Raw genomic sequence first — 24,866 nt, 5'->3', positions numbered from 1 at the left:
GCTGTGACTTTACACATACTTTCTAATGAGCTGAGTCACTACCAAGACTTATCCTTCCTGTTCAAAATTAGGATGGAGACAACTTACTAATGATCACAATCACCCTGCCCTTTTATTCAAGATTTTCTCCTCATGTAGAGTTTCACATGGCTAATAGCATGCAATGTGCTGAAAAGCAAAGGAATTTATACAGATTAAGAATTCTACTTCTGACAGCCATGAGAGGTTTCAAATAGTAAAAATATGATGTAAAATGCTTCTTACTGATTGAATAGTCACTTGTAGGCAAGCTGGTAAGATTACTAACTATATTAATGTAAAAATCAAATTGAATCTGTAGATATGTGGAAGTATCCAGAAAAGTAAAGTTGCTTTTTTGCTACAGTATATTTAATGCAAACTGCAAATTATTTCCAAGATCTTAAGATGTCACTCTGTACCTTTCAAATAACTGGGATACAAGACTTAAAAACACACATATCCTTCTATTCCCACGTCTTTTAGAATCCTAGGAATATTAATAAAAACCCTTACAATTCACTAATGAACAGTATATTCAAAACCAGAAAATGCCTGGAGTTAATCAAACTTGCTGTTTTCCTACTGCCTTAACAGCTCAGAAAAAGAAAGGAACACAGAGAATTTCCAAATGAAAGAACTACTGCCCAAGTGGCATTACCATATCTCTGCCTAGAGGAGTAAGAGAGACAGTCCTACAGTACCTACCTCCACAAATGAGATATGCACATCCTAAACAAAAGCAGAGGGACGCAGATAAAACACAGCACGTTAATATTAGAGGTGGCCTGTGACAGAAGACTTACAGTGCTATAAATACATGCATGCTACCCTGAAGTAGTAAAACTGGGGATAAAATAATCTGCAGTGAAGAGTTGGGTGGGGAGCAGGAATCACACAGCACAACAACCAACTGAGGTGCATTTTAAAAAATCTTCCTTTTCATCACTGGAGACAGGCCATCATTAGATTTTGAATACTGAGCTAGCAAATATGGTCGCATATGCAGTGAGAATGGTTTTTGGTGATTACTCAAATTCAATGTGAGAAAGCTTGTATCCAGTCACAGACAACACAACCATGCCAACAACTGCCATGTTGAGAGGGAAACTGTCACTTTCAACCACCTTCTAGATTTTAATTAAATGAACAGGTATTTATGGTGGCATTGCCAAGATGTAAAATACACAGGAAGAAGTACAGCTGTATCAGCAAAAGATTTAAGCAGAAAAGGCCTGCCTGGCACAGAAGAGAAGCTAAAGAAAAAAGAAGAAATTCACTTCTTACAGTAACACCAGATGCCCAAGGAAGAACAAAAGGGCTAATAAAGTTATGAGAACTATAAGCAGGGCAAACTTAACCAATTCCATGTGTACAGTAGGTCACCATGTGGAGATCTCTATTAATCCTGCAACCTCCCTATTCCATCTTCTTGGATACAGCACAACAGCACTTCCAAGTTATTTTTGGAAGTAAAGTGGGGGGAGGGAATCTGGTTAAGAAAGCAGGAAGATACCCAGGAAGAAAAACACATGAGAACATTAAGCAGAACACACCAGCAAGAAACTACTTTCTTGTTGTTGTTTTTAACCATGTTCAGCATTTTCTAGTGCAAGATCTCTATCAGTATGAGTTTATAAGCTTCATGGGCAGATGCATCTTCTGGAAGTGGCAAGAAAGAATATCAGGACCCTCCTTTCAGTGGGTACTTTACTAAAGAGGGGGTGCTGTATCAATATTAGTAAGGCTGCTGAGAGGAACACACACTGCTAAGTTCATCCATGTGACATCACTGCAGAAGTACAGGGAAATTTAGAATAACAAGTGGGAAGTATGTATGTTTCATGACCTTCAGACAGTTCCTCCAGTGCTCTCACACTCAATAAGCAGAGCAAGACAGTACCTAAATTATCACTGAACACCACTATTAGATTTTTTTATGCAAGCAAAAATGAATCCAACATCTTTCAGAGAAGCCAGAGAACCTGTACAGTATATCTAATAGAATACCCAGATGTTCTAATTTGACAGGATTGTACATGTCTTTCAGAAGCAATACAACATAACTACATGCATTTACACTTACATCTGATTTTTAGCCGCTTGTCTCTGAGCTTTCCGTTCTTTCCTTTTTTGATCTGGTGGCTTAGCAAAAACAATTTCAATGTTTTCTCCCTCTAAATCTTTGCCATTCATTTCTTCCATTGCCTGAAGGAATTAACCAGACTTTAAATATACTTCCAAGCACATCTGAAGTTAATTTTTTTCTACCTTTTAGAGTATGCATGTTTAAATTTGTTATCCAGAGCTAAAATTACAATATAAAGCTAAAAAAAAATTTAGACAATCAGACAGCATAGTATTATGGGGTCCAGTTAGGCATTTCTTCTGAACTTGGCTCTCAAACCCAGGACTTCATGTATCAGTTTAAAAATCTTCCCCTCAAAACTGAAAACAGGCTTCAATCTTTGCAAGCTGTTACAGTTAATGAAGTGGCAGAACTGTCCTCTGAAAGTGCACATTTTGTAATCCATGAATAAATTCCTAATGTCAGCACACATGCAAACAGCAGAGCTTAGTATATTCTGCTATTCCTTTATTTTACTTGCAATATATATCACTTTCTTTCTCAACCAGGAGCCAAAAATTAAAGAGTCATTCTGATCACAAGGGAAAAACAGACAAACCAACCACAAAAACCCCCAACTCCTCCCCAAATCCACACCACCTCCCCACAACCCTCTCCTCAAAAAAAAAGGGCAAAACAAACAGCAAACCATCAACTCCTCCCCTACCCTCCCTGCCATGTACAGTTCCCACATGCCACAGTTATTACTACAAGGTAATTTTGAGCAAAGGAATCCTAAAGATTCTACTACTTTTAGGGACTCTACATATCTAAGCCCTGACAGGATATACATCTTACTAAGACTCTTCCCATCACCTTCTAAGCATCTGCTTTAAGACATATGGATATGTAAGAAAACTGAATCCCCCTGTATCCTGCATCCACCCACATAACATAAAAAAAATGGATACACTACAGGCAGGAGGGGAATTACACTTTCCCTTCCTTAACAACACATGACATCAAGACTGGGCTAGCAAAATCCAGGAATGACAACTACTAAATTCTCCAGGATCCCTCATAAAAAAAAATATATAAAAAAAAGCTTTTTCCTGGAAAAAATAAATAAAAAATATTACCTAAGTTTTTATCACCTGCCCTAGAGAAACTGCTTTAGATTTCTACCAATAATTTGGTGAGAAGAGTCATTCAACTTCTGGCACTTGAGTTTCAAATGGTAACAACATTATTATCTTAAAAGCTCATCTGCAGAATTACTTAGTGCAGGTGCATTAAAGATCCACTTTTCAAGCTAGAATTGCATCATCCTAGGAGACACCCAGAGAGGACAAAGTTATCAGTGACAGTGTGTTACCATTTCTCCAGACAAAGTTTTTTCTCAAATTAGAAGAAGCATACAGCTTCTAAGAACACTGCTTACAACACACACACACAGAGCTACAGTCCTCTTCACTTACCTTTACAGCACCATCCCGTTCATCAAAATGAATGAAAGCATAGTCTTTTAGCTTCTTCACTCGTTCTAGCTTCCCAAATTGACTGAAGGCCTTTTCTAGGATCTCCTCTGTTACAGTATTGGCAAGATTGCGTACAAACAAAACTTTTACCTAAGGGGGATTAAAAAAAAAAAAAAAAAAAAAAGACTTAGGAGTGTGTTGTAATTCCAAAACACAAAATGAAGCTTTGCAAGTTACTGTGATTGGCATCACTGAAGAAACACCATTACATTTTCTGTACAGCATTTTACATACATGTGAATATGTATACGTCAATAGTCATACAGCATGAGTTAGCTCCAAAATTCCCTGACAGAAATATTTAATCTGTTATCAAACATGATTACATAAAGTATTAGTATCCTGAAAGTCAATCCAATTTGTGTTAGTGCTTAAAAGGATCCTACCAGCAGTTATGTTCAACCCAGAACACTATCAAACTTGAGAGAAGGTAACCAGAATTGGTTACACACAAAACAATTAACTTATCAAAACATTTAATTGTTTAGACAGGCTTTAGCTCAGTTATTTGCAGAACAGCCATCACTGTAATATCTAGGTCAGAGGTTACAGGCCTGCAGCTTTCAAGCTGCTTAACTTGTGGTTCCCATGCTATAGCTACAGCAAACACCTAATGTCAGGACTGTGCTTCCCCGAGGGGCACTCAGTGACCTGAAGCCACTGCTAGAGGAAAGAACTGCAGACAGAAAGGGGATACTAAGGCTGACACTGGCCTGTTACCCTTCAACTTTCTCAAGTCAAACTGTGCTGCTCCCTTGGGGAAGAGTCATCCCCAAATAACTGTGGAAGTTTATGCCCTCCCCTGGCTCACTAAAGCACACAGTGGGGATCTTAAGCTACAAAGACCACTCCACAGCTTCTAAAATCAGAAAGGCACGTAATCATCCAACTTTCGACTGCCTGACATGGATTAAATCATCAACATAAAGTTTCATCAATCACCAACTGCAAAGGATAAAGGAAAATCTAGAGCAGTCTGACAAAAGCTTAAAATAAAGCCTTACTTAACATAGCACACAACATATACCGGAAAGCAGGAATCACCTATTAGTGACCCAACAGGATTGAAAGATTCATCCTTGTGCCCATGCCGAGGCTGCGCTTAGTGACCAGACATGAGCATGTTTACACCATGCCATCCATGTGCTCTCACAATTTAAAAGACTCTTCCAACTTGTCAAGAAGAGTTCCTTCCACGTGCTGGCACCATGCTCTGACAGTTTAATCACCTCCTACCGCCAAGGAATGCTCAGTCTTACCTGCCTACAATGGAGCTGCCAGTCAGCTGCAAGACCTGCAACTTCTCTTACATCCTCTCTGCTCCTACTGGTTTCAAATCAGCTGATGACATCAAATGACACTGCACATGGCAGCACTGACTCCTGACCCTGAAGGTCAACACAAGTAACACAAGGTGTGAAAGGACCAAGGAAAGCATGCTTTGATTTCTGAAGCAGAGCTGTGCTCTGCTCCCACCACATACAGGAATTCAATAAACTCGGACACCCTTTTTGGAGGTAGCTAAGTTACAAAAAGAACCAGGTCAGTCTTGCATAAATCTGTCTTACTCACTAGCTGAAGTAGGATTGGATGCAGATTTGGAAGAAGGAATACTACAGACCATAAATCTGACCCAGTGTATCAGCTCTGGACTTTGGCAATAGTTAATTCCAGCAGATTCTCAGGAGATCATAAAAGCCATACCCAACTCCACCAGGAAAGCTGTTTTCTATTATGTATTAAGCTTCTCCTACATGTCTTGATGGTAAGAGCAACCTTTATGTATTGTAACACATACATAATAACCATTTTTAGTAAAATATCCTAACTGCTACCTTAACCTTATTCCATGGAAATGAATTACAGAAAGTTTTGTGATGTAATCAATGGGTTTGAAAACCACTGACTTTAAAAAAAAAGTTCCATATTCCTGTTCTTTAGAAAAGGATGAAAACTAGAACCTCACAAGGAACCCTAAGCAGCCTAATAAATCCATGATGACTGACATGATTAAAAACTAGATAGAATAATCATTATTTTTTAAAAGATGCACTAATATTTTTTTAAGAAATAAAAAAACAACTAATTTAAATTTTCCCAGTGTAGACAAATCCATTAATCTCTAACAGCTGAATTTTTAACACCTTTGCTCATGTTACTGATTAGAAGTGTAACTGAATGAGTCAAAGATGATGTAAAAGCTATTAGGCAGGATAAAGCATAGGGTGAGAGAAGATGAACCCATTTTTACTTAAGCCAGCTAAAAAGGAAAGGAAGTGGAAAAAAAAGAAGTCTTCTTCATTAAAGCTCACACATTATTATACCAAAACTCCATAGATACTTGTAACAAGCAATATACCCAGCACCAGCATTTTTTTTTCAAGGCACAACTCACATTTAAAAAACTGCTTAAGATTAGACTATCCCAAAACCTCTGGTATCTGCTCCTTTTCCTCCTCTTACCTACAGCACAAACACTTCAGGCCACATTCTCCAAGGGATACTAGCCCTGTCTCTTGTCCTGTAATCTGCCAGACAGCCACAAGCATAAGACTTTATTTAGCTGCTTAACCTGCCACTCCAGAACGTCCTCTGCAGCCTCAGCCATCCTACAGAAATCAAGTAAAATATTAATAAATTTAGCTAGACTACAGGTGTAAGAGGTAACAAAATGACACTTAGGAGAAATTAAACTATCAACACAGTTGCTTGAGAAGTTGGAAAAAATTTCACTTTGGACCAGAAGTTAATACCTTAACCTATTATACTCTGATCTGTTAGTACAAACACCTATCTCCTGCAGCACATCCATCTAGCTTGAGAATCTAGCTTCATCTCTCATCATGCTCAATCTACTTTGTATTTAAGATAACAGTCCATTTAAATGAAAAGTATTTACCCATACAGTACTCTCCACAACATTTTATCAGAAGGACAAAGGAAAAAAGACTCAAGTAGACATTTCAGAAATTTAAATTAGTAAGTGTCCATATATGATGAAACGACATGCTGCTTCTGAAAGATTTAGAACAGTGTTCACCTTCTGGCTACACGTGTGAATTTGTCTTCCTTACAGCTTGCTCTTATGGACTTGTGTTTCTAGCAGTCTTGACAAGAAAACTGATGACCAGATGATTATTCTGATAAAAACAACCTACTTCTCCTAGTCACAGCTTCCTCCAGAGCCTTCTACCATAGCAATGCAAGATGACATGGGTCAATAGCTTTCCCTTTGCTCTGGACTAACAGCAGTCAGAAGCACTGACAGCCAACCTGCAGCTCACATCCAGGAGATTACTGACTGCAGCAGCAGTTTCGCCGCTCTCTTAGAAGAAAGATACCAAGACCAGAAAATAAACCTTACACTTAGAGAAGGGCCAGATACAGACAGCTTCTGCACAGGTACAGCAGGCGGCCAAGAAAGACTGGAGTAGAGACTTTCCTTGTTGCAAGAATAAACTAAAGGATGCAGCCAGTGAGGAAGGTCAGACACCAATTATCATCTCAGTTTCTGTCTTCGGACACAACCCAGATGGTCTCTACTTTTTCAATATTATTCATATAGCCTCACTTTTCCATACATCTTCAACCCAAGCTTCATGTCCTATCTTTGGCATGTGGCACCAGATGTATTCAAGTTGATTTTATCCAGGTTTTCTACATATCTTTCCTTCATTTTCACATTTCTTTTCATGTCCCATTTCAAACACAAAACAATAGAAGGTATTAACATATTCAAATAAAACTGTACAGTAAATGGGGCAAACCACAATCAAGCATTTATTTCTTTAGCCTTTTACTCTGCACATCTGCAAACTTACTTAGGAGAGATGCTTGATTATGTCCCCTATAATTTTCTTTCCATCTATTTTGTTTTATCAGCAGAAACTGCTGCTTATTTATTTTAACAGTTTGGTGGATTAAGTCTCTTCTCTTTTGAGCCATGAAACTAAACATACAGGCTGCCATATTTAGGTAGTGCCACCTTCCACAAATTTGACCTGCAAGACTCCTTCCCTACTGCTGACAGTCTATCACGCTGGGCAAGAAAAATAAAGTCTGCAGACAAAATAGTCCAAAAGCTTCTGTAATACCTGTATTACAAAAGCAGCTTTTTCCCTAAAATGAGCCCCCACCCCAACCCTTTTCCCTTATGGCTCACCAAAGAGGAGATCCCAGCCAAGCTATCTTACTAGGTCCATCAAAGTAGGACTCCAGCAAGTGACGTGTCTCAGATGAGAGTAAAAGCACAGACGAAAAGCAAGCAAAGAGAAAGAGATAAGGATATGGGCTAGCTAAGAGATTCCATTAAACAACTCAGCTACACAACACAACTGAAAAAGACAGGGTTGGGCAATATCTGATGGGAAAAAAAAAAATCAGGTAGTTTGTTTCTGGCAAGATACCAGGCACATATATAAAACAACTGCTACAATGTACTTCAAAATGTTTTAACAGTCCAGACTTCAGCTTCACCTCAATGCTCAAAATCCAAAACATTGCCAGTCTAGGTATTAAAAGGAATTAACTCCCTCAAATTAAAAATAACTATCTAGTTCCAAATACAAGCTAATTGCTGAACTTCTCAGAAGTAACTGCTAATAGCAACTTTGAAAATACATTTGTGTACATTTGAACACTGACACGTTCTTTCTAATGCTGAAGTGATACAATTCCAGGTTTAAAAAGAATTAAGGCTGTTCTGTGAGGATAATATCTCTATTTCTGTCCTTCCAAATACTAGGGTACATAACCATTTTAACTCCAGGAGTCACCACCATAACTTCCAGGTAAAAAATTAACATCATCATATGCATCATTCTGGCAAGAATTACATTCACTATTCAGCCATGGGAACACAAAATGATATTAGGCCATATAGAGTTTTTAAATCCACACAATTTCTGAGGCATATTCATTTCTTATAATCACACCTATATCTCTGTCAAGAAGGCTGAAAAGATGTTATTTAATTTTAGGCTAATTCCAGGAAATACCTAATTTGGAACAAAGCACTTGAAATGTACTATGGTCCCAGTACAGCTTTATTACCTTTGCCATGACTTCAGGATCTGGGTCTTCTATAGGGTCAGCCCATTCCACTGTAACAACATTTCCCCAGACTTTCACTTTGCCACTCATTAGTCTACGTCTGGCCTGAGCAGCAGTTTTGTGATCTTCATATTCAAGAAAGCAGAAACCCCGGTTCTTTTTCTTGTCATCAGGCTGATGATACAATATGACATCTGTAAGACCCTCTGAAATGAAATAAAATATTTATTTGTTATATCATAAAGTGCAGGTTGTCTTTGTAGCTATGGAAGAATACTCTTAGCTGAATGGAGGAGAGTTAGGGCCAGCCAAAAGTTTTGCTTTGTCAATCCTCCTCTTAAATCCCTAAGTTACAACACTTATCAGTGTGTGTTTTTTCCATAATGTCTAAACAAAATAGATAAAAGTTGCGTGACCCCAATACCTAAAAAGTTTATTGCTCCAAAGAACCCAAAGTCTGTAATTCAGTAACAGAGAAACAGTACCTTTGCAAGTTCAAATGTTATCAAAAAGAGATTCTTAAAATTTAAGAATTATAAAGCTCAGAACCAGTTACATTCGTCTGCTTGCTTCAGTTTTGCCCCGATAAGTTTTAAAACATCCATTAGTATTGAAATTATTAAACTTTTAATTCAAATTTCTTTGAACAGATTTTTTAAACATTACACACTTACTCTACAGGTAGAACTTAGAACCACCTATCTAGTCTAATTACAAATATCTCAGCCCTCAGCAAAACAACAGTTTTTAAAAAATCCAAACAAACGCCAATACACAATATTGAGATAAACGCTGTGTGGGCTTGGTTTGTTTTCATCATCATTCAACTACAAGCTAAAAGACAGCTCGTCACTGACCACACCCAACATCTTCCAGGTCTATAAAACCTGGTCACTGACTCACCTGTTACTTTGCTGAATTCTTCAACAATTTGCTCCTTGGTTTTACTCTTAGGAATAGACCCAACAAAAAGCCTATTATTGGCAACAGAGATGCATACACCAATGTGTTTTCCAGACCGAATTTCATGGTTGTTGTACTGCAACAAAAAAATTATTGGACAATCATCAGTTACAAATAATTTTCACCCTCTGCAACAGCAGCATACCAAATATTTAACTTTGGAAGACTCAGAATTGAACAATTTACCTAATTTCTGCAACTTAACACATTTTTACGATGCATATTCAACTACTCTGAAGTATATTCATGTTTTCCTAAGTATCTCCACAATTTCAGCCAACAATTATTCCTCCCTCCTTGTTCAAGTCTCTCAACACTAATTTCTTTAGGAACTTTTTCATATAGAACCATGCAAATCATGAAGGTCAAGGCTTCTCCCTTCATAACCACGCAGAAAAAAAATGCAAGTTTCTCTACAGGCTGTAGCTATAAATTCTTGATTTGTGTGTAATACAAGACATGAGTTGCAATTAAAGTCAAATTCACTTCTGAAGTTCCACAGTTAACAAAAGAGAGTTGTGATCAGGTCTTCTTCACAAAATGTTCAAGAGCAACCAGCAAATACTTTCCAACACATAAACATTACACATGTAAAGATAGTCAACAGCAAGAACAACTTTCTAATGACTTGAAATCCTAAGACTTCTGTTAAAATCCTTCTCCCATAACATCTGGAAGATACCCTGAACATGTCAGCAGTTTAAGGGGGGAAAAAAAAAGAAGGATTACTGTAGACATCTGTTAAAAAAACATCAAAAAATGCCTTTCATTGAGATGCAGACACAGACATGCATCATCCAAATAAGCAGCAGGGAGGACAACTGCTGGTATATCAACTCACTTCTAACTGGAAGCCCTGCAACAGACAGTTCTTTAGCTAAGAAAATGAATTTTGTGGTCAACATCTTATTGCAAAGCAGCAGGAAAGATTTTTAAAATTTCATCTAGCTGTTCATTTTATGATTTATTTTGTGCTTGATGGTAAATCTTATTACATAAGCTAGTTATCCTCCACCCCATCATGCTTTTTATGCAATAAAATCTGGAAGATGTTTGTTTCTATTTATCTTGGGCAAACAAAAACTCCACTACTGGAAGTTTTCTAAGCTAGGTAACTGCACCTAAAGTGAGCAAAAAGGAGAACTGTACATGTGAAAAGGACAGAGTGACATCTTCACAATGAATTATGTTTCAAAACATAGCAGGAGACAACAAAGGACTTCCATTTCCATATCTGTTTCCCATGTAGCAGAGGAATAGTTGATTTTTAAGTAGGAAGCTCAATTAGGAGTGGTATTATAATATAATAATATATATTATCATCACTATTAAATATACGCATCAATAGATCATATACACATCAAGAGACAGGTTTTAGTAGCTAAAAAAAAGGAGTCTTCTAAAGAAACACCTTTAAAGAAGCTGACAGTTTATTGGTCTTTGAAAGTGATTCTTCACTAACTGAACTGTACACCAGGAAACATTTCCTTGCACTAGGAAACTTTTTTTACTGAGAGGGTGCTCAAATACTGGAACAGGCTTCCTAGAGACATGGTCAATGCCCCAAAGCTGCCACAGTCTAAGAGAGGCATCTGAACAGTGCTCTTGATGACCAAGATGACTGCAACAATTTTAGTCAGCCATGAAATGGTCAGGCACATGGACTAGATGATCACTGCAGGTCCCTTTCAAATTAAATACTCTATTCTATAAGGATAATTGAAAGTATTATCCAACCAGTCCTGCTAAAATTTTAACACTGAAGTTTGGCTACACATCTAGTCTAATCTAATGTAAGAGTCTCTCATTCAACTCAGTAAAATTAACTTTGTTAATTTTACTCTCATACAACTCAGTATGTTCTATGAGAGTAAAATTAACAAAGTAAAATTAGTATTTTCTACCATTTTGCAGTTCCACTGATAATTTCTAGTAGTTTTTTTCATCCTCCAATGTATTAACCACTATTTTTCACTGCATGTTTCTCTCTATACAGAGAAAAGTCTTCAGTTAGGTGTTCTTGACCATCAAGTTGGTAATTTTTAGGTAAATACTTTGCATACCATCTGCAAACTCAGATTAGCCATAAAAAGGCTCAGATCATGATCTGGGTAAAGTGCCAAAACAGTCAGGCTACCAAAGTAGCTATGTCAGCATACTGCTTCCCCCTCCTGTCATCACGGAATGTGTGCCTGAAGTCAGCAGCAGATTGCCACCCTCCAGACAATGTAATCATTTTGGGCTTTTTGTCATTGACTTATGTAAGAACTTACTCATGAACAAGTCAAAATATGCAGGTCTGTCCTGTCACTTTACTAACCTATATTTTCACTACCAATTTTAGTTTACTAGGAGCAAATGGCAAGCTGCACCTCCACACATAGGTAGCAAACTGCTTAATTCATCCGTAGTTCCATTCTGGTAGGCTTACACCTGTTCTAGTCAAAAATACACGGAATGCTTCAATAGTTTTCAGTATGTTTTCCCATAAGCTTCACCTCAAAAGTCTTTATTCTGTACATATCCACAGTAACCTTATTCACACAAATCTTTTGAAAAACCTAACTCTAGCAACTTCTTATGAAATAGGAAGGAGAACTGAACATGTGTGCAAAAGAACACAACTGGAGTTGTAATTCTTAAACAGTATAAATTAAACATGCTAACAGGGGAAAAAGTCATACTTTGAGAGTGAATGCTTGTGTGAACATCTGAGATGCCATTTCTACTTAACTAGCAAAGGGTTAACCACACTGAATTAAATACTAGTCACAAAAATAGGAGAGAATTTCCTTAATTGTTTTTAAAATAGTTCTGTCTTTGCTTAAGACAAAAATGGAGTGATACTGTGGCCTGATACTGAGAAGAATTACAGATATGAAGAGTAATTAATTATAAGTGGCTTAAAAATGCATATGCATAAACAAAATCAAGACTTCAACCTTTTAAACTGCAAGATTTCTTGTTAAAGAATAAAGTATGCCAACATTAAGTGTATCCAGAAATTTTAGCTCAGTTTTACATTAACTTGACCTGCAGACTGCGGAAGATATATACAGCAGCCACAAACATGAATTGTATGCAAAATATGTTACACCAACTCCAGGAGCCTGAAGATAGGTCAGTTCATTCTCCACTGTAGTTTGGTATTGACAAAAACATAGCTGTCTCTTATCACTCAAAAGTCTATAGGCAATGCAGAGACTTTCAATCTCGTTCTTTTCTATATCGTCCCAGCAAAAAAAAGCCTCTTGGAAAAAGATGGGAAATAACAAGAAAGATTATCCCAAGGAGTCCAGAAAGCTGGGAAGTTGTATACACCTGAGAAGGCTACAGGCAGTATCAAAAAGAACACCACCTGTTAAAATAAAAGGTTATGACAATAGCTAGGACCAAGTATTCAGTGTTTTGAAGAGGTCTTTCAGCAGTATCTCCCATGCATGTGTAACTAATACAAGTTACAGACCCACAATTTTCAACTGAACTCGACAGCCACAATTTGCTAATACTCCTGTAAACCACTTCTAGATAACTTGGGAAATTTTCATACCAAACTAGCCAGTCAATTACGGTTGAAATCACTCCAAAAAACCCTGACACATATCATAGAATCCAATTTAAGACTAACACTACTTTCTAAGAGTTTAGCATGAAAGTTGAAATACTGCCCCATCAATTGCACCACTCCTTAGCTGTCACGCTCAGCGGCTGTTTGACTCACAAGCAGGACATAGTGGGCTTTATTCCTGCATATCCAAGATCAGACATAAAGGGACATCAAGTAGTTCCTTCCCTTGTATCGTTTAGAGGAGGACTGAGGCTAGGATCTGATGTTACTTTTCTGAAATATGACTTGAATGACTTTCCAGAGCACATTACCTTTAAGCAAAATCCAGCTTAATGAAGAAAAATTGTTTTGTTTCATTTACTCCGAGAACTTATGTGCTTTGTTTCACTGTTCTGCTAAGTTAAAAGTTAACTCTTAAGTGTTCACACACACACACAACAGTTCGGTGGACTATGATAGTACAAGAACACAGAGTTATCCCCAGTATATCTAACTGCACACTGGAACAACCAACTGATCTTATTTAGAAAGCTAATCAGTGTATACCACATTGGTTTTGTACTTCCACTTTTGCAGAATATTTGTGTGCTTTCTCAAAACAAATTCCCATTTTCAGCTTGATTTGTCTCCACGTCAAGAGGGCACCTTAGTTTAAGCTATACCTCATTACAAACCGAGGTTTTTAGTTAACCCTACTATAGCAATACAGTATCAGCACACTTCACAATGTGTATGGCTAGCACTAGCAAGTCATACACACACTAATCTAGGCCATATCAATGTAGCAGTAACCAGCTCAAAAAATTCAAATTTAACTTAGCCAGGAAAATAAATGCCCTATGCAAGGATCAGGACAGTGTTTCTCCCCACCCTCTTCTTTAATGATGGGTACTTCATGCATAAAACCAGAGAAGTTTATCACTTCAAACTATTTCATACCTCTGTGTAAAACAGAGGGAATGCTCCTTAGACTGGCAAGATTTATTATGTTTTCCTGTCAGCTGCAGCAAATAGAACAGACCTTCAATGCTCAAGAGACATTTTTTCCCCATGTGAAGTATCTTATGAAACTCTGTGACTTTGAAGTACTTTTCCAGCACGGGCCCCCTGCTGGTGCAGAAACACATCAGGAGTCAGAGACACCCTGACCAGCACTGCCCTTGCACCACAGCAACTCCACCACCACCGCTCTCCAGAACGCATACAGATGCACAGCTCAAAAGTCACTACTGCTAATACAACTTTGATTAATAATAAAGGCTCATCTAACTGCACCAAACAGCAGTCCATCAGCTTTTTTTTCCCCTGTCCCTAATGCAGTCAGAAAATCTTCATATGCAATAAGGAAATAAATTTAACACCTAGTGGAAATTATGAAGTAATCTAACAGTAACAGTTTTACCTTAGGCATTTAAGCACTAGGACGAGGAGGACAAATGCTTCTGAGCCAGAGTGCACATCATCAAAAGAGAAAAAAATCCAAGCAAACTCACCAGTTTAACAGCTTCCTGAGCTGCTTCTTTAATACAAAAAGTGACAAAAGCATATCCTCTGTTTAGACCAGTTAGTGGATCCATCATTAAGCGGAGATCCCATATAGGTCCTGCCTTCTCAAATAATGGAACAAGTTCATCTTCAAACAAGTCTCTCGGAATCTTGCCCACAAATATCTACAACAGACATACAAAGCACTGTTTATAAAAAGTATTTCCAATGAGTAAGTCTACATCTGCATCAACATCTCCTTCTTACCTCTGTACCAAGAGAAGGTTGCTGTCCTGAATATACAGACTCTGGAGGAGGTCCACCATATTTCCTCTGTCCAGTAGTCACATCAAGAGTGTAGCCAGTTCTCTCCAACAGTGCCTTCAAGCAAAAACTTAAGATTTTAAAATCACATACAAAGTGAGCAAGGTTACCCGCACTTCATTCACAGACAGACATGCTTCTAATTCCTTTTAAACTGTACTGCTTTGAAGGTCCCACAAACAAATCTACTGCTGGTACTTCAACAAGAAACTTGCAAAACAATTAACAGAACTATTAGGTAAAGAAACACTGCTAGAAAATTAGAGATTCACATCCAGTTTTCCCAATTCCTTCATTTTCATTAAAAAAAAAAAAAAAGCCAAGTAATATAATAGTAACAGAGCTTCTCTTTAATTAGGAAGATCTTAGTCTGAGCCACTTCTTGTTTTGGCATGTCCAATCCTGCAGACGTTTATGCAGAAGAGTTCCCTGCACTTAATGAGATTACTCATAAGTGTGAAGTTAAAGAACACATGTTTAAGTGCTTACACCCCTGGTACAGGGGTGCTGTACAGACTGCTTCAGGTACCCAACAACCAAAGTGATAGTACTACTTCCTTTCTCTTATCCCCCCTTCAAATTCCTTGTGGGCTTATACACGATCCCAGGACAACTAACCCTCACTGGAACCACTGCATGTAGTTATAGATATAGGCAGATATAGTTACAGGCATAATACCACTTAAAATGCTAGCTGACATTCAGTATGTAAACACATGAGAAATTCCGCTGAAATTAAGTCTTTCATAATAATTTTGTACAAAGACAAATCAGCTCTACACACAAAGAAACTGCATATTAAACAAGCCAAATTATAGTCAAGAGTTAGCAATTTTACAACAACAAAATTGCAGTTATTTTAAATGCTAGAGCCATCAGCAGTAAAAGCCATAATACTTGAAGTTATTAACCAAGTCCTCATAATATTGTTGTTTTATGTGGCAGTGACAAAAACTGCACCAGTTTTTTTTTAAATTCATAATTAATGGTATCTCAGCCTCAAAGTCAAGAGAAAAAATTATTTTCTAATTTTATAGGATACATAGTTATTTGTATCAATCATTTTATACTATATACCTGAAGTGTCAAAAAAGAAAGAGTCTCTGGGGTTTTTTTATGACACCACCTAAACATGCTTAGATGGTTTTCTGTCTCTTAAGCTTTGGTAAAGTTGATTTAAATATTTTAAAATAAATCATTATATGCCTAACACTTGAGAAAGGAGTCTCTTGCTAGCAGCAGATGTGGTCAAAAAAATAATTTACCCATTCAGACAGTTTGGGGTACAGTTTATGAGCAGAGTGATTATGTCATAAGAAGTGGGCTAAATCCTAAATCCATTACAATCTGTTTTTTCAAACACGTGGTATCTCCTCCCTATTGTGGAGTTGCTCTAAATCTGAACTAAGGGGGCGGAGTGGAAATAACAACAACAAAAAAAAAACCAGAACACAAAAAACAATCATCAATAGCTGAACTTAAGCATTTTGAACTTGAGTAACCATGCTGACAAGTATGCACAAACTTTTTACTGCAAAATACAGTAACTGTCTCAATAAGACACACAGCAAACTGTGAAAGCTTTTTCACTTTTATATGTTCAGTTCCAGCAATATATTAACTTTTTACTTGAAAAGGAAGAAGTGCAAGACAAAATTTCAAGTGACAGCTTTCAACAATGACAAATATGACAAATACTCAGTAATAATCTTTTTTAAAAAAGCACAGTTTGAAAACAACCAACATAACTATCACAACAACTCAGAAAAACAAACAACAGGTAGACCTCATAACTTTAATTTTTACTGACATACCTTAATTTTTGCCTCATCTGGTCCTTTGCTAGAATCTGCCACCTTGGTCCCCTGTTTTTCCCTCTGCCTGTATGTCTTCATGACTCCACATAAAAAGGCACTTTTGTTCTGCAAAAGATACAATCTTCAGTTCTGAAAACATGACAAGCCAGAATCTCTTTTTACATTGAACTAATACAGTGTTCACTTTACATATCACATACAATCACTGAAGAGACTCAGACCTCTTTCCCAGACAACTAACAATTTATCCCTCAGCAATTATACTGTAAATTGCTAAATGTTACCTGAACGTGTGAGAGATCACTGTCTTTAAACTGCTGAAGCACTGCCAGTGCACCTTCTTCATTGAATTCCTTTAAAGCTTCAATAGCTCTTTCATCTAGATCACTATGTGCAACTAGGCCTAGAGAAAAGAAAAAAATTACTAATTATATTTGGTCAGAAATCTTTGTAAAACCTAATGTAGCATCCCTAACACATTTCCGTGACCTCTAAATCAATTACTGATTAAAGTAAGTTACCATGCATAAAAAACCATTTAGTTCCTTTGAAGTTAAATATTTAAGGATATATAATCCTTTAATTAAAACCAAAAAGAGATAAGACTCAGAGTAAAAGTTACTACATTTATGTGTTCATTTGACTTCTGTGAAACCCAGATGTTACATGGGCCAAGTTTAATTTCAATATCCTGAATCTGAATTCAGAGGAGTCTATCAAAACCTACCAAAGCCTGACTTAGCTTGCTTAGCAATGTTACCTCAGTACACTTTTAGAAGACTATAAATACAAATAAACTGCAGCACTAAAAATGGCCATCACACTCCAAAATCAAGCCTTAAAAAATGCTGGCTATTACCACATCTGAAAAAACCAACACCATAACTTCTACATCCATAAGCCCAAACACCATGTCAGGAAGTATCACTTGCACACGAAGATGCATACCAAGGCTTTAGTTTCTTACTGTTACCTGCAATTACTGCAAAAAATGCACAAAGACCACATCACCTGCTCCTCCTAAAAATCATCTGTTGCCTATTCCAGCTGCTGCTCTGGTCCCCTACATACTTCTTCCCACCTGTCAGCCCAAGTAGCCTGGGACTTTCCTCTGAAAGATACTACAATAAATTGAAGTACTGAGTCTAAAACATCCAGATTTTGGTAAGACTGCAGTTCCCATACTTTTGGAAACCACAAAAAGTTGCTATTTTATCCCAAAGACAGCAGAATCCAATAAAATATTGTAGGTGTAGTTTTGCAAGTCTTAGATCTTACCTGCAACGTAAATTTCATCTAGTTTTTCAGCAACTTTCTGTGGTAAACCAGCATCAAGCAATGTCTGGAAATGCTCAGAATGGGTAACTGCAGCAGAAGTATCCATGGGCTCTTCAGTACCATTCCCATTAACATGTTCAGTAGCCATGTTTCCAGATATCTGTTCAAATGCAATAAGCATCAAAATTAAGCTAGATATATCTTCAGGTAAAACAATTCAAGTGACAATACATGTAACAGACTATCCTATTCTTTGAAAGTCGTGGGAAAAAACATAAAAAATAGCAGATCACCGCCCTGACACTTTTTTTTTTAGCTTTGCAAGGCGCAGGAAATTCCTCACAAGAAGCACTAACACAAAGGAAAGCCCTAACACCACTGCCTAGGGGGGGTGGGGTAGCTTTCACTGCAGGTTTTACACAACCCAGACAGACACCGACTCACCTCCCCTCTCTCTAACGCACTCCCCAAGACACTCCGAAAAGTTAGAAATGGAGCAAAAAGGCCAGAGCGGGGGTGGCAGGACAAGCAAACCTGCCACACGCACCGCGATACCGTCACTGACACTCGCTGCCGCCTCCACCGCCCGCTGCAAACTCGCTGTCCCTCGGCTCACGCCGCCTCTCCAGGCCCCGGGCGCGGCCGGGATCCCTTCCCGCCTCCACTTCGGTGCCGGCCGGGCAAGCGAGAGGAACAAAGCGCTCTTCCCAGCCCGCACCCACCCACGGCGGCGGCGGCCATGAGCCCGATGGAAACACGTGCTCCGCGCGTTCAGATGTCCTACAACTTCCTCCAGTGACCGACTTCCCCCCCTCCCCGCAACACTCCCGCGGGAGGAGCGGCTCCCCCCCGCCCGGAGCCCCGGCCATTCCCCACCTCTCACCCTATTCCCCCCGGAGAGCGGGTTGCAACAGCCCGGGCCCGATTTCACCACCCGGCCGGGAGCTCGCGGAGCCTCCCGGCCCCGCCGCCGCCTCCCGGCCGCACTCCTGTCCGGAACAATGCAAGGCCCCGTTTCCCAGCCAGGAAACGCCGCTGCCCATCGCCCACCGCCTCCCGACGTGACCGGGACCACGCCAAACCCGGGCGACCCCGCTCCCCGCGCACACGCTGGGCACCGAGGCCGCCGTTCGCCCCCTGCCCCTCACGGGCAATGAATGGAGCGGCGGGGCCGGCGGGACAATAAAGCGGGAGCCACGCGCCCCGCGCCGGCCCGGCTCGGGTGGTGCCTCGGCCGCCGCCGCCACGCCGGGGCCGCGCACCGGCCCGGCCGGCCTCCGCCCGCCCGACAGCGGCGGCCACGAAGGCAGCGCCAGCAGCTCCTCCACCCATCGCGCAGCGCCCCGGCCCCACAGCGCTGCAGGGCCCCAGCGTGCGCCTCCCGCCCTCCGCCGCCTCAGCCCGCTCTGCCACCCGGCCCGCTTCCACCCCGCCAGCGCCCGGCCGCCCTGACCTGTGTGTGTCTGCGGGGCGAGAACCGCCGTGTGCCAAGGGTCTCTCGGGGCGCCGGTCGCGGCTCGGCGTGCTGAAGCGCTGCCCCCGTTCCGCGCTCCCGCGGCGGTGTGTCCGGGCAGTGCTGCTGCTGGAGCTGGCGTAAAATGGCGGCCGCTCGAGCGCTCACGCCGCTGCTGCTGCTGCTGCTGCTGGCACCAGCCCCGGCCCCTTCCACTCCGCGCGGGGGGGGGCGGGCGGAGGGCGGGCGGGAGCGGAGCGGGGGGAGAGGGAAGAGAAGAGGAGGAGGAGGAGGAGGAGGCGCCGCCGCGCGCGCTGGCGCAGCCCCAAAACCCGGGGTCTCCCAGGCAGCTCCGCAAGGGTTATATCGCCGAGCCCCGCCCGCGCGCGCGCGCCCGCCCGCCCTCCCCTCCGTTCGCCCCACGCGCGCGCTCTCCGCCTTCCATGCGGAGCGGCGCGCGCCGCCGCCTCGCCGTGTCCCTCGCTCCCTCCCTCCCTCCTTCCCGCGGGAAGCGCTGCCCGGCGGGGCGGCGGCGGCGGGACGAGCCCCGGGCGCGGACCGCGCGCTCCCTGGCGCCGCCCGCCTGCACCTGTGCGGGCTCGGCGCCGGCGGAGCGGCCGTGGCCGGAGCGGGATTGGGCGAGCGGCCGTTCCCACGGCGCGCAGGTGGCACAAAAGGGGGGAGAACGGCGGCCGCAGGAGGGGGGGCCTCGGGAGAAAGTCCCGGCCCGCGGCGGGGAGGGGACGGAGGAGACAAAGCCACGCAGACAAAGGGAGGGGAGAGCCACGCTTTGTGTGGCTGCCGGCCAGGCCAGCCCGGCGGCGCTCGGCGTTCCCGCACTGGAGACGGGAGGCGCCTCGCCCCTGCCCAGAGGGGCGCCCCGCGCTCGGCCCCGGCCCCGCGCGCTGCCCGCCCGCCAGAGCCGCCGCGCGGAGGCAGAGCGGGGCCGGGGGAACGAACGGGAGCTTCCTTCGGGCTCCGCGCGGCGGGGCGGCGTCCAGCGGGGCCCGGGGCGGGGGTCGGCGGAGGGAAGGCGCTGAACGCAGCGCAGGCTGGGGCGCCGCGCAGCTCCAGCGCCGGAATTCCGCAGAACGGGCCCGGGAACGGCGCCTTTGCCCCGCAGGCACGCTTGGAGCGCACCCGCGGTGCTGATTTAACTTTCTCCTGATGGCCCCAGTGGAATGCGGGTCTGCCTGCACAGCGCTGTCAGAGGCGGGCTCCGTGCTACAGCGTACACTTCACAGTCCCAGCTCTGAGCGCGTCGTGCTCGCACACCCCGCACGAGAAACTTGGAAAGCGACCGACTGATCTCTGCCAGAGCTGCGTGTCCAGATAAAGACAGCAAAACGGAGGCAGGAAGGCACATACAGTATTACTCACTTCCCCAGAGGCAGCTCAGCCGCAAGTTGAGCAGTGCCTGCTGCCCCTGAGCCCGGCCGAATACTTCCAGCATATCTCCAGTACTTTAAAAACACTTGAACCTATGCAGTGAAGCAAGCACAGACAATTACAGGGTTAGTTCAGTGTCAACAAACGCTCACATGCTGGCGTGTAAGTATGTGAAACATACAGCTGGTATTCAGTGATACAAGGAAAAAAATAAGATCAGCTATTCGATTCAATGAGACACCATTAAAAGCTGGACCACTCAGATTTGTCTGAAATAGCAACAAATACAAGGCAGATGTACACTATCAAATAGTCCAGCTAATTTTTAATTCAAAAATTTGATAAAAGGTAATTTTTATTCTGACTTTGCTCCACTTTTACAAAAATGAAACCTCCTGAATAAAATTTAGTAAAACAAAAGCTAACTTTCCTAGTGGAAATCTGAGTGGTATTTTTGAACAGATCCTTCATAAAAATACGTATTCTTTTTTCCATTCAAAAGTTAATAACTTTTTCCAAGAACATAGCTGTCAGCTGGGCAGAAAGACATATTCTCGTAAACAACCCTGGGGAGCATTTTCTCACATTTCCAATTTTTCCAGTTTTGGATGATTTGCACCAAAGCATGTTGTTTTCAGATGTTTACAGAAGGTGTTTCAGTGTTATGTTTATAGTACAGATGTGGCCCAGAATATTACTTAAATTTCATAAATGCATTTGTTGTCTGGAACTAATGAAAATAGTGAAAAATCACAGCATTAGGGTTGGAAGGGACCTCTGGGTATTATCCAGTCCAATCCCCTGCCAGGAGCTGGGTCACCTAGAGCAGGTTACTCAGGAACATGTCCAGGTGGGTTTGGAATTCTCCAGAGAGGGACATCCACAAACTCCCTGGGCAGCCTGTTCCAGGGCTCTGCCACCCTCAATGTTAATAAATTATTCTTCATGTTGAGGTGGAACTTCTTGTGTTTTATAATAATCCTCAGACAGTCAATCTGACTAACTGTGGCAAACTCTTGAGAAAGTAACTCCTGCTTTCAGGCCCATTTTTAGAGGAAAACTTTTTTAAGCTTTTTAACTTTTTTTTAATTTAACTTTTTCCCCCATAAAATGGAATCAAAACCAATAAAAAGTCTAGGATTAATGCAATTAACAGATTTGCACCATTACTTAAAATCATAGCTGACCCAGAGTTGCAGTTATTTGATCCTTTGAAATTTTACATAGAAAGCAGGAAGCACAGAGTCTGACACAATTCCTCCAAATATAGCTCCATTATTAGCCCTAATATCAAAGCCAAAAGTGGCATACCCAGGAAAACCCTGAGATTAGTTCAATTGGGTAGAGCATCATGCCAATGAGAACAAGTCACAGGCTTAATCCCTGCATTCACTTAAGAGTTGGACTCAATGATCCTTGTGGGTCCCTTCCAACTCAGAATATTCTGTAATTCTATGAAAACATCCATGAAACCAGTGGGGGTGTTTCTTTTTAACCATGTAAAACATTGATTGAAAAAATACCCTTGCCAAGAACACCTGCAGGTACTTACCTGGTGACTTAGATTTACATGAGGAGCTTCTCTGCTCATACCTGGCAGTTTGACAGCTTCTCACCATAATGAAAGTTGTGTTGATTCCTAGATTTTCCTGGTATATGCAAACCCTGCCTGCTTCTGTTCCAGTTACAGCCACTGCAGAATCACCCTGAAGCCACAGCTTGCCTTCTGTTCCTCCCAGCAAATCCATGTAAAACCAGTGATTAGAACAAGACCAACTACAGAGTAGCACAGATAAAGCAGCAAAAAATAAATTTAATTTGACAAAGAGACTATTTTTTGCTTTGGAGCAAACTTATATACCTTTAAACAATCATATCTTAAACAAAGAACAAAAAATCTAGGAAACTCAACAGGAATCTTACCTTCAGTTTCTATGATGCCTCACCTTTCCAAAGTGTGTACTCGTTAGAAATTGAGGCTTGTCTGTAGAATTCACTGAACTTGAGCTATGAAATGCACCAGCTACAGCCCTAGAGGGTGGATCACTCTGGTCATGCAGCAAATGTCATCACTTTTAATAACAAAACAAGCTCCTTGTGCTGTGTCTGCCACAGCAGAATTCTGAAATTAACGAGCCACTCCTGGGGTTTCTCACCAGTGTGCTTTTCAAGCCATTCCCTGCCCTTAACCTGGTTGGTAAGGCTGCCAAGTTATTAATATATCTGTATATTATAAAGATACTTCAGGAAAGGATTGCTGTCTGTATTTTATTCAAGGTAGTGCACAGCTGGCTAGTGGCCTATTTGCCCTGCAAGATCTCCTTGGTAAAATAAAGCTATTTGGGGAAATACCTGTTTAATTAAAAGTTTATGCTATTTCTCCCTTTTATCAGTCAAATTCTCTGTCTTAAAAGATAGGTTGCATTATAAAATGCAAGGCCTGTGTCTCTAAGGAGAAAAATGCAAGTCAGAAACTAATGAAAAGGAGATGAATCACATATATGAAACTTTATTCAGAAAAAATACTTTTCATATATGACTGTCTCAGTCTTTAATATGCAGATTTGAGAGTCCTTCCATTCTATAAAAAGTAACTTACCATCTCAAATTGTCATACAATTTCAGCAAAGGAACTTTACTAACATAACTAATAGTAATATTTTCTTTTAACATTCTTTCCAGTTATCTCCTTTGTGCATATTCAAACTTTTTCAAATCTAGGCAGGGTAGTACTTCTTAAAGTCAGGGTTGATCCCCCTTATATTTAAACTATTTCTAAAGTTAACTTTGATTCTGCTGATTCTTCAAACACTCCACTTCTTCTAAGTCAGGAAAACAAAAGGAGCAAACAAAGCATTTGCAAATCCAGTATGATTCACAGCACCAGAGGCAATGGGCACAAGCTGAAATACTCTGAACATCAGGAAACACTTCTTCACTGTGAGAGTAACCAGGCACTGCATCAGTTGCCCAGGGAGGTTATAGAGTCTCCATTCTCCAAGACACCCAAAACCTGTCTGGACATGGACCTGAGCATGTGGTGGGAGCAGACAGACAGATTCTGTGATACAGTTCTTTACCCTGGATCCAGTTCTGTCCACGAATTGATGCTTCTTTCCCCCTCCCCTCACCCAGTTAAAAACCCAAAGTAACTAAATTTTAACTAATGTTTGATTCTTCTAGTTCTGCAAGATGGAAGAGGAGTCTGATCCTACAGACTTGATACGATGCATTTCAAGGCTTTTGAGGCTGAAATCACCTGCATTCTGCTTAATATTTGCCCAGATAGTTGCAGGCAGAGAACAAGCCTGGCAATGAGGAAGAATGAGGCTTTCCCAGGAATGAATTGTTCTGCTGTTGAATTTTATGTATAGACTGAAGGTGTTAAATTCTCTCAGTTTTGTTTCATGTCTGTGCTATAGCAACACTGCCTGTGAAAGAAAGGATATCGAACTGCTCATTTCTGTAAATTATCTATGTTCTAAGTATTTTTTTCCAATATCAGTCACTGGTGTTGCCTCTGCCTCTTCTTTGTCAACATCATCCCCAAACAACAGGTACGTCCACCTCCAAAAAAACTACTCCAGAGCTGACTTTGTAAGAGGCACAAGAGAAGCAGCAGAAGGTAGTTTAGTTCACATTCTGTTATTACCTTAAGTTTTTTTCTAACTTAAATTAGAAGGTTTTAACAGCTGTTTACCAGCTGAGGGTTCAGAGCAGTCACTGTAGAATTCAATGTATTTGCAGTACGCTGTAGGCTAACGTGCAAGTATTGAAAGAGGACTGGAGGAGGAGAGCACTCTATTTTTGCATGCTCAGAAGACAGTGAAGTCACTTCCACATGTATTATGGAAATGCCAACAGAAGGCCATCCCAAACTGACTATTGTCACTCAGAAAATAGGCCCAGCCTC

At 41.2% G+C, this 24,866-nt stretch overlaps 1 protein-coding gene across 3 annotated transcripts in view; it reads right to left on the bottom strand.

Moving 5' to 3' along the window:
• SYNCRIP (synaptotagmin binding cytoplasmic RNA interacting protein) overlaps positions 1-19,789 on the bottom strand; it is a 26,649-nt gene extending 6,860 nt beyond the window's left edge. For 2 of the 3 annotated variants that reach the window (XM_058020017.1, XM_058020018.1), the window contains exons 1-10: positions 19,565-19,646; positions 18,112-18,271; positions 17,118-17,236; positions 16,831-16,938; positions 14,960-15,073; positions 14,701-14,877; positions 9,580-9,715; positions 8,677-8,882; positions 3,565-3,714; positions 2,105-2,226 (exon numbers count right to left, since the gene is read on the bottom strand). In XM_058020017.1, the coding sequence (XP_057876000.1) occupies positions 2,105-2,226; positions 3,565-3,714; positions 8,677-8,882; positions 9,580-9,715; positions 14,701-14,877; positions 14,960-15,073; positions 16,831-16,938; positions 17,118-17,236; positions 18,112-18,259 (1,280 nt within the window). In that variant the 5' untranslated portion in view covers positions 18,260-18,271; positions 19,565-19,646. Of the gene's footprint in view, positions 1-2,104; positions 2,227-3,564; positions 3,715-8,676; positions 8,883-9,579; positions 9,716-14,700; positions 14,878-14,959; positions 15,074-16,830; positions 16,939-17,117; positions 17,237-18,111; positions 18,272-19,564 lie in introns of all 3 variants that reach the window. The other variant, XM_058020019.1, reaches the window with a different exon arrangement.
• Positions 19,790-24,866: the final 5,077 nt, after the last annotated feature.

Source organism: Melospiza georgiana, chromosome 3, assembly GCF_028018845.1.
Source record: "Melospiza georgiana isolate bMelGeo1 chromosome 3, bMelGeo1.pri, whole genome shotgun sequence".
Taxonomy (NCBI): Eukaryota; Metazoa; Chordata; class Aves; order Passeriformes; family Passerellidae; genus Melospiza; species Melospiza georgiana.
The sequence above is the reverse complement of the archived record's forward strand: the minus strand, read 5'-3'. Positions and strand labels throughout refer to the sequence as shown.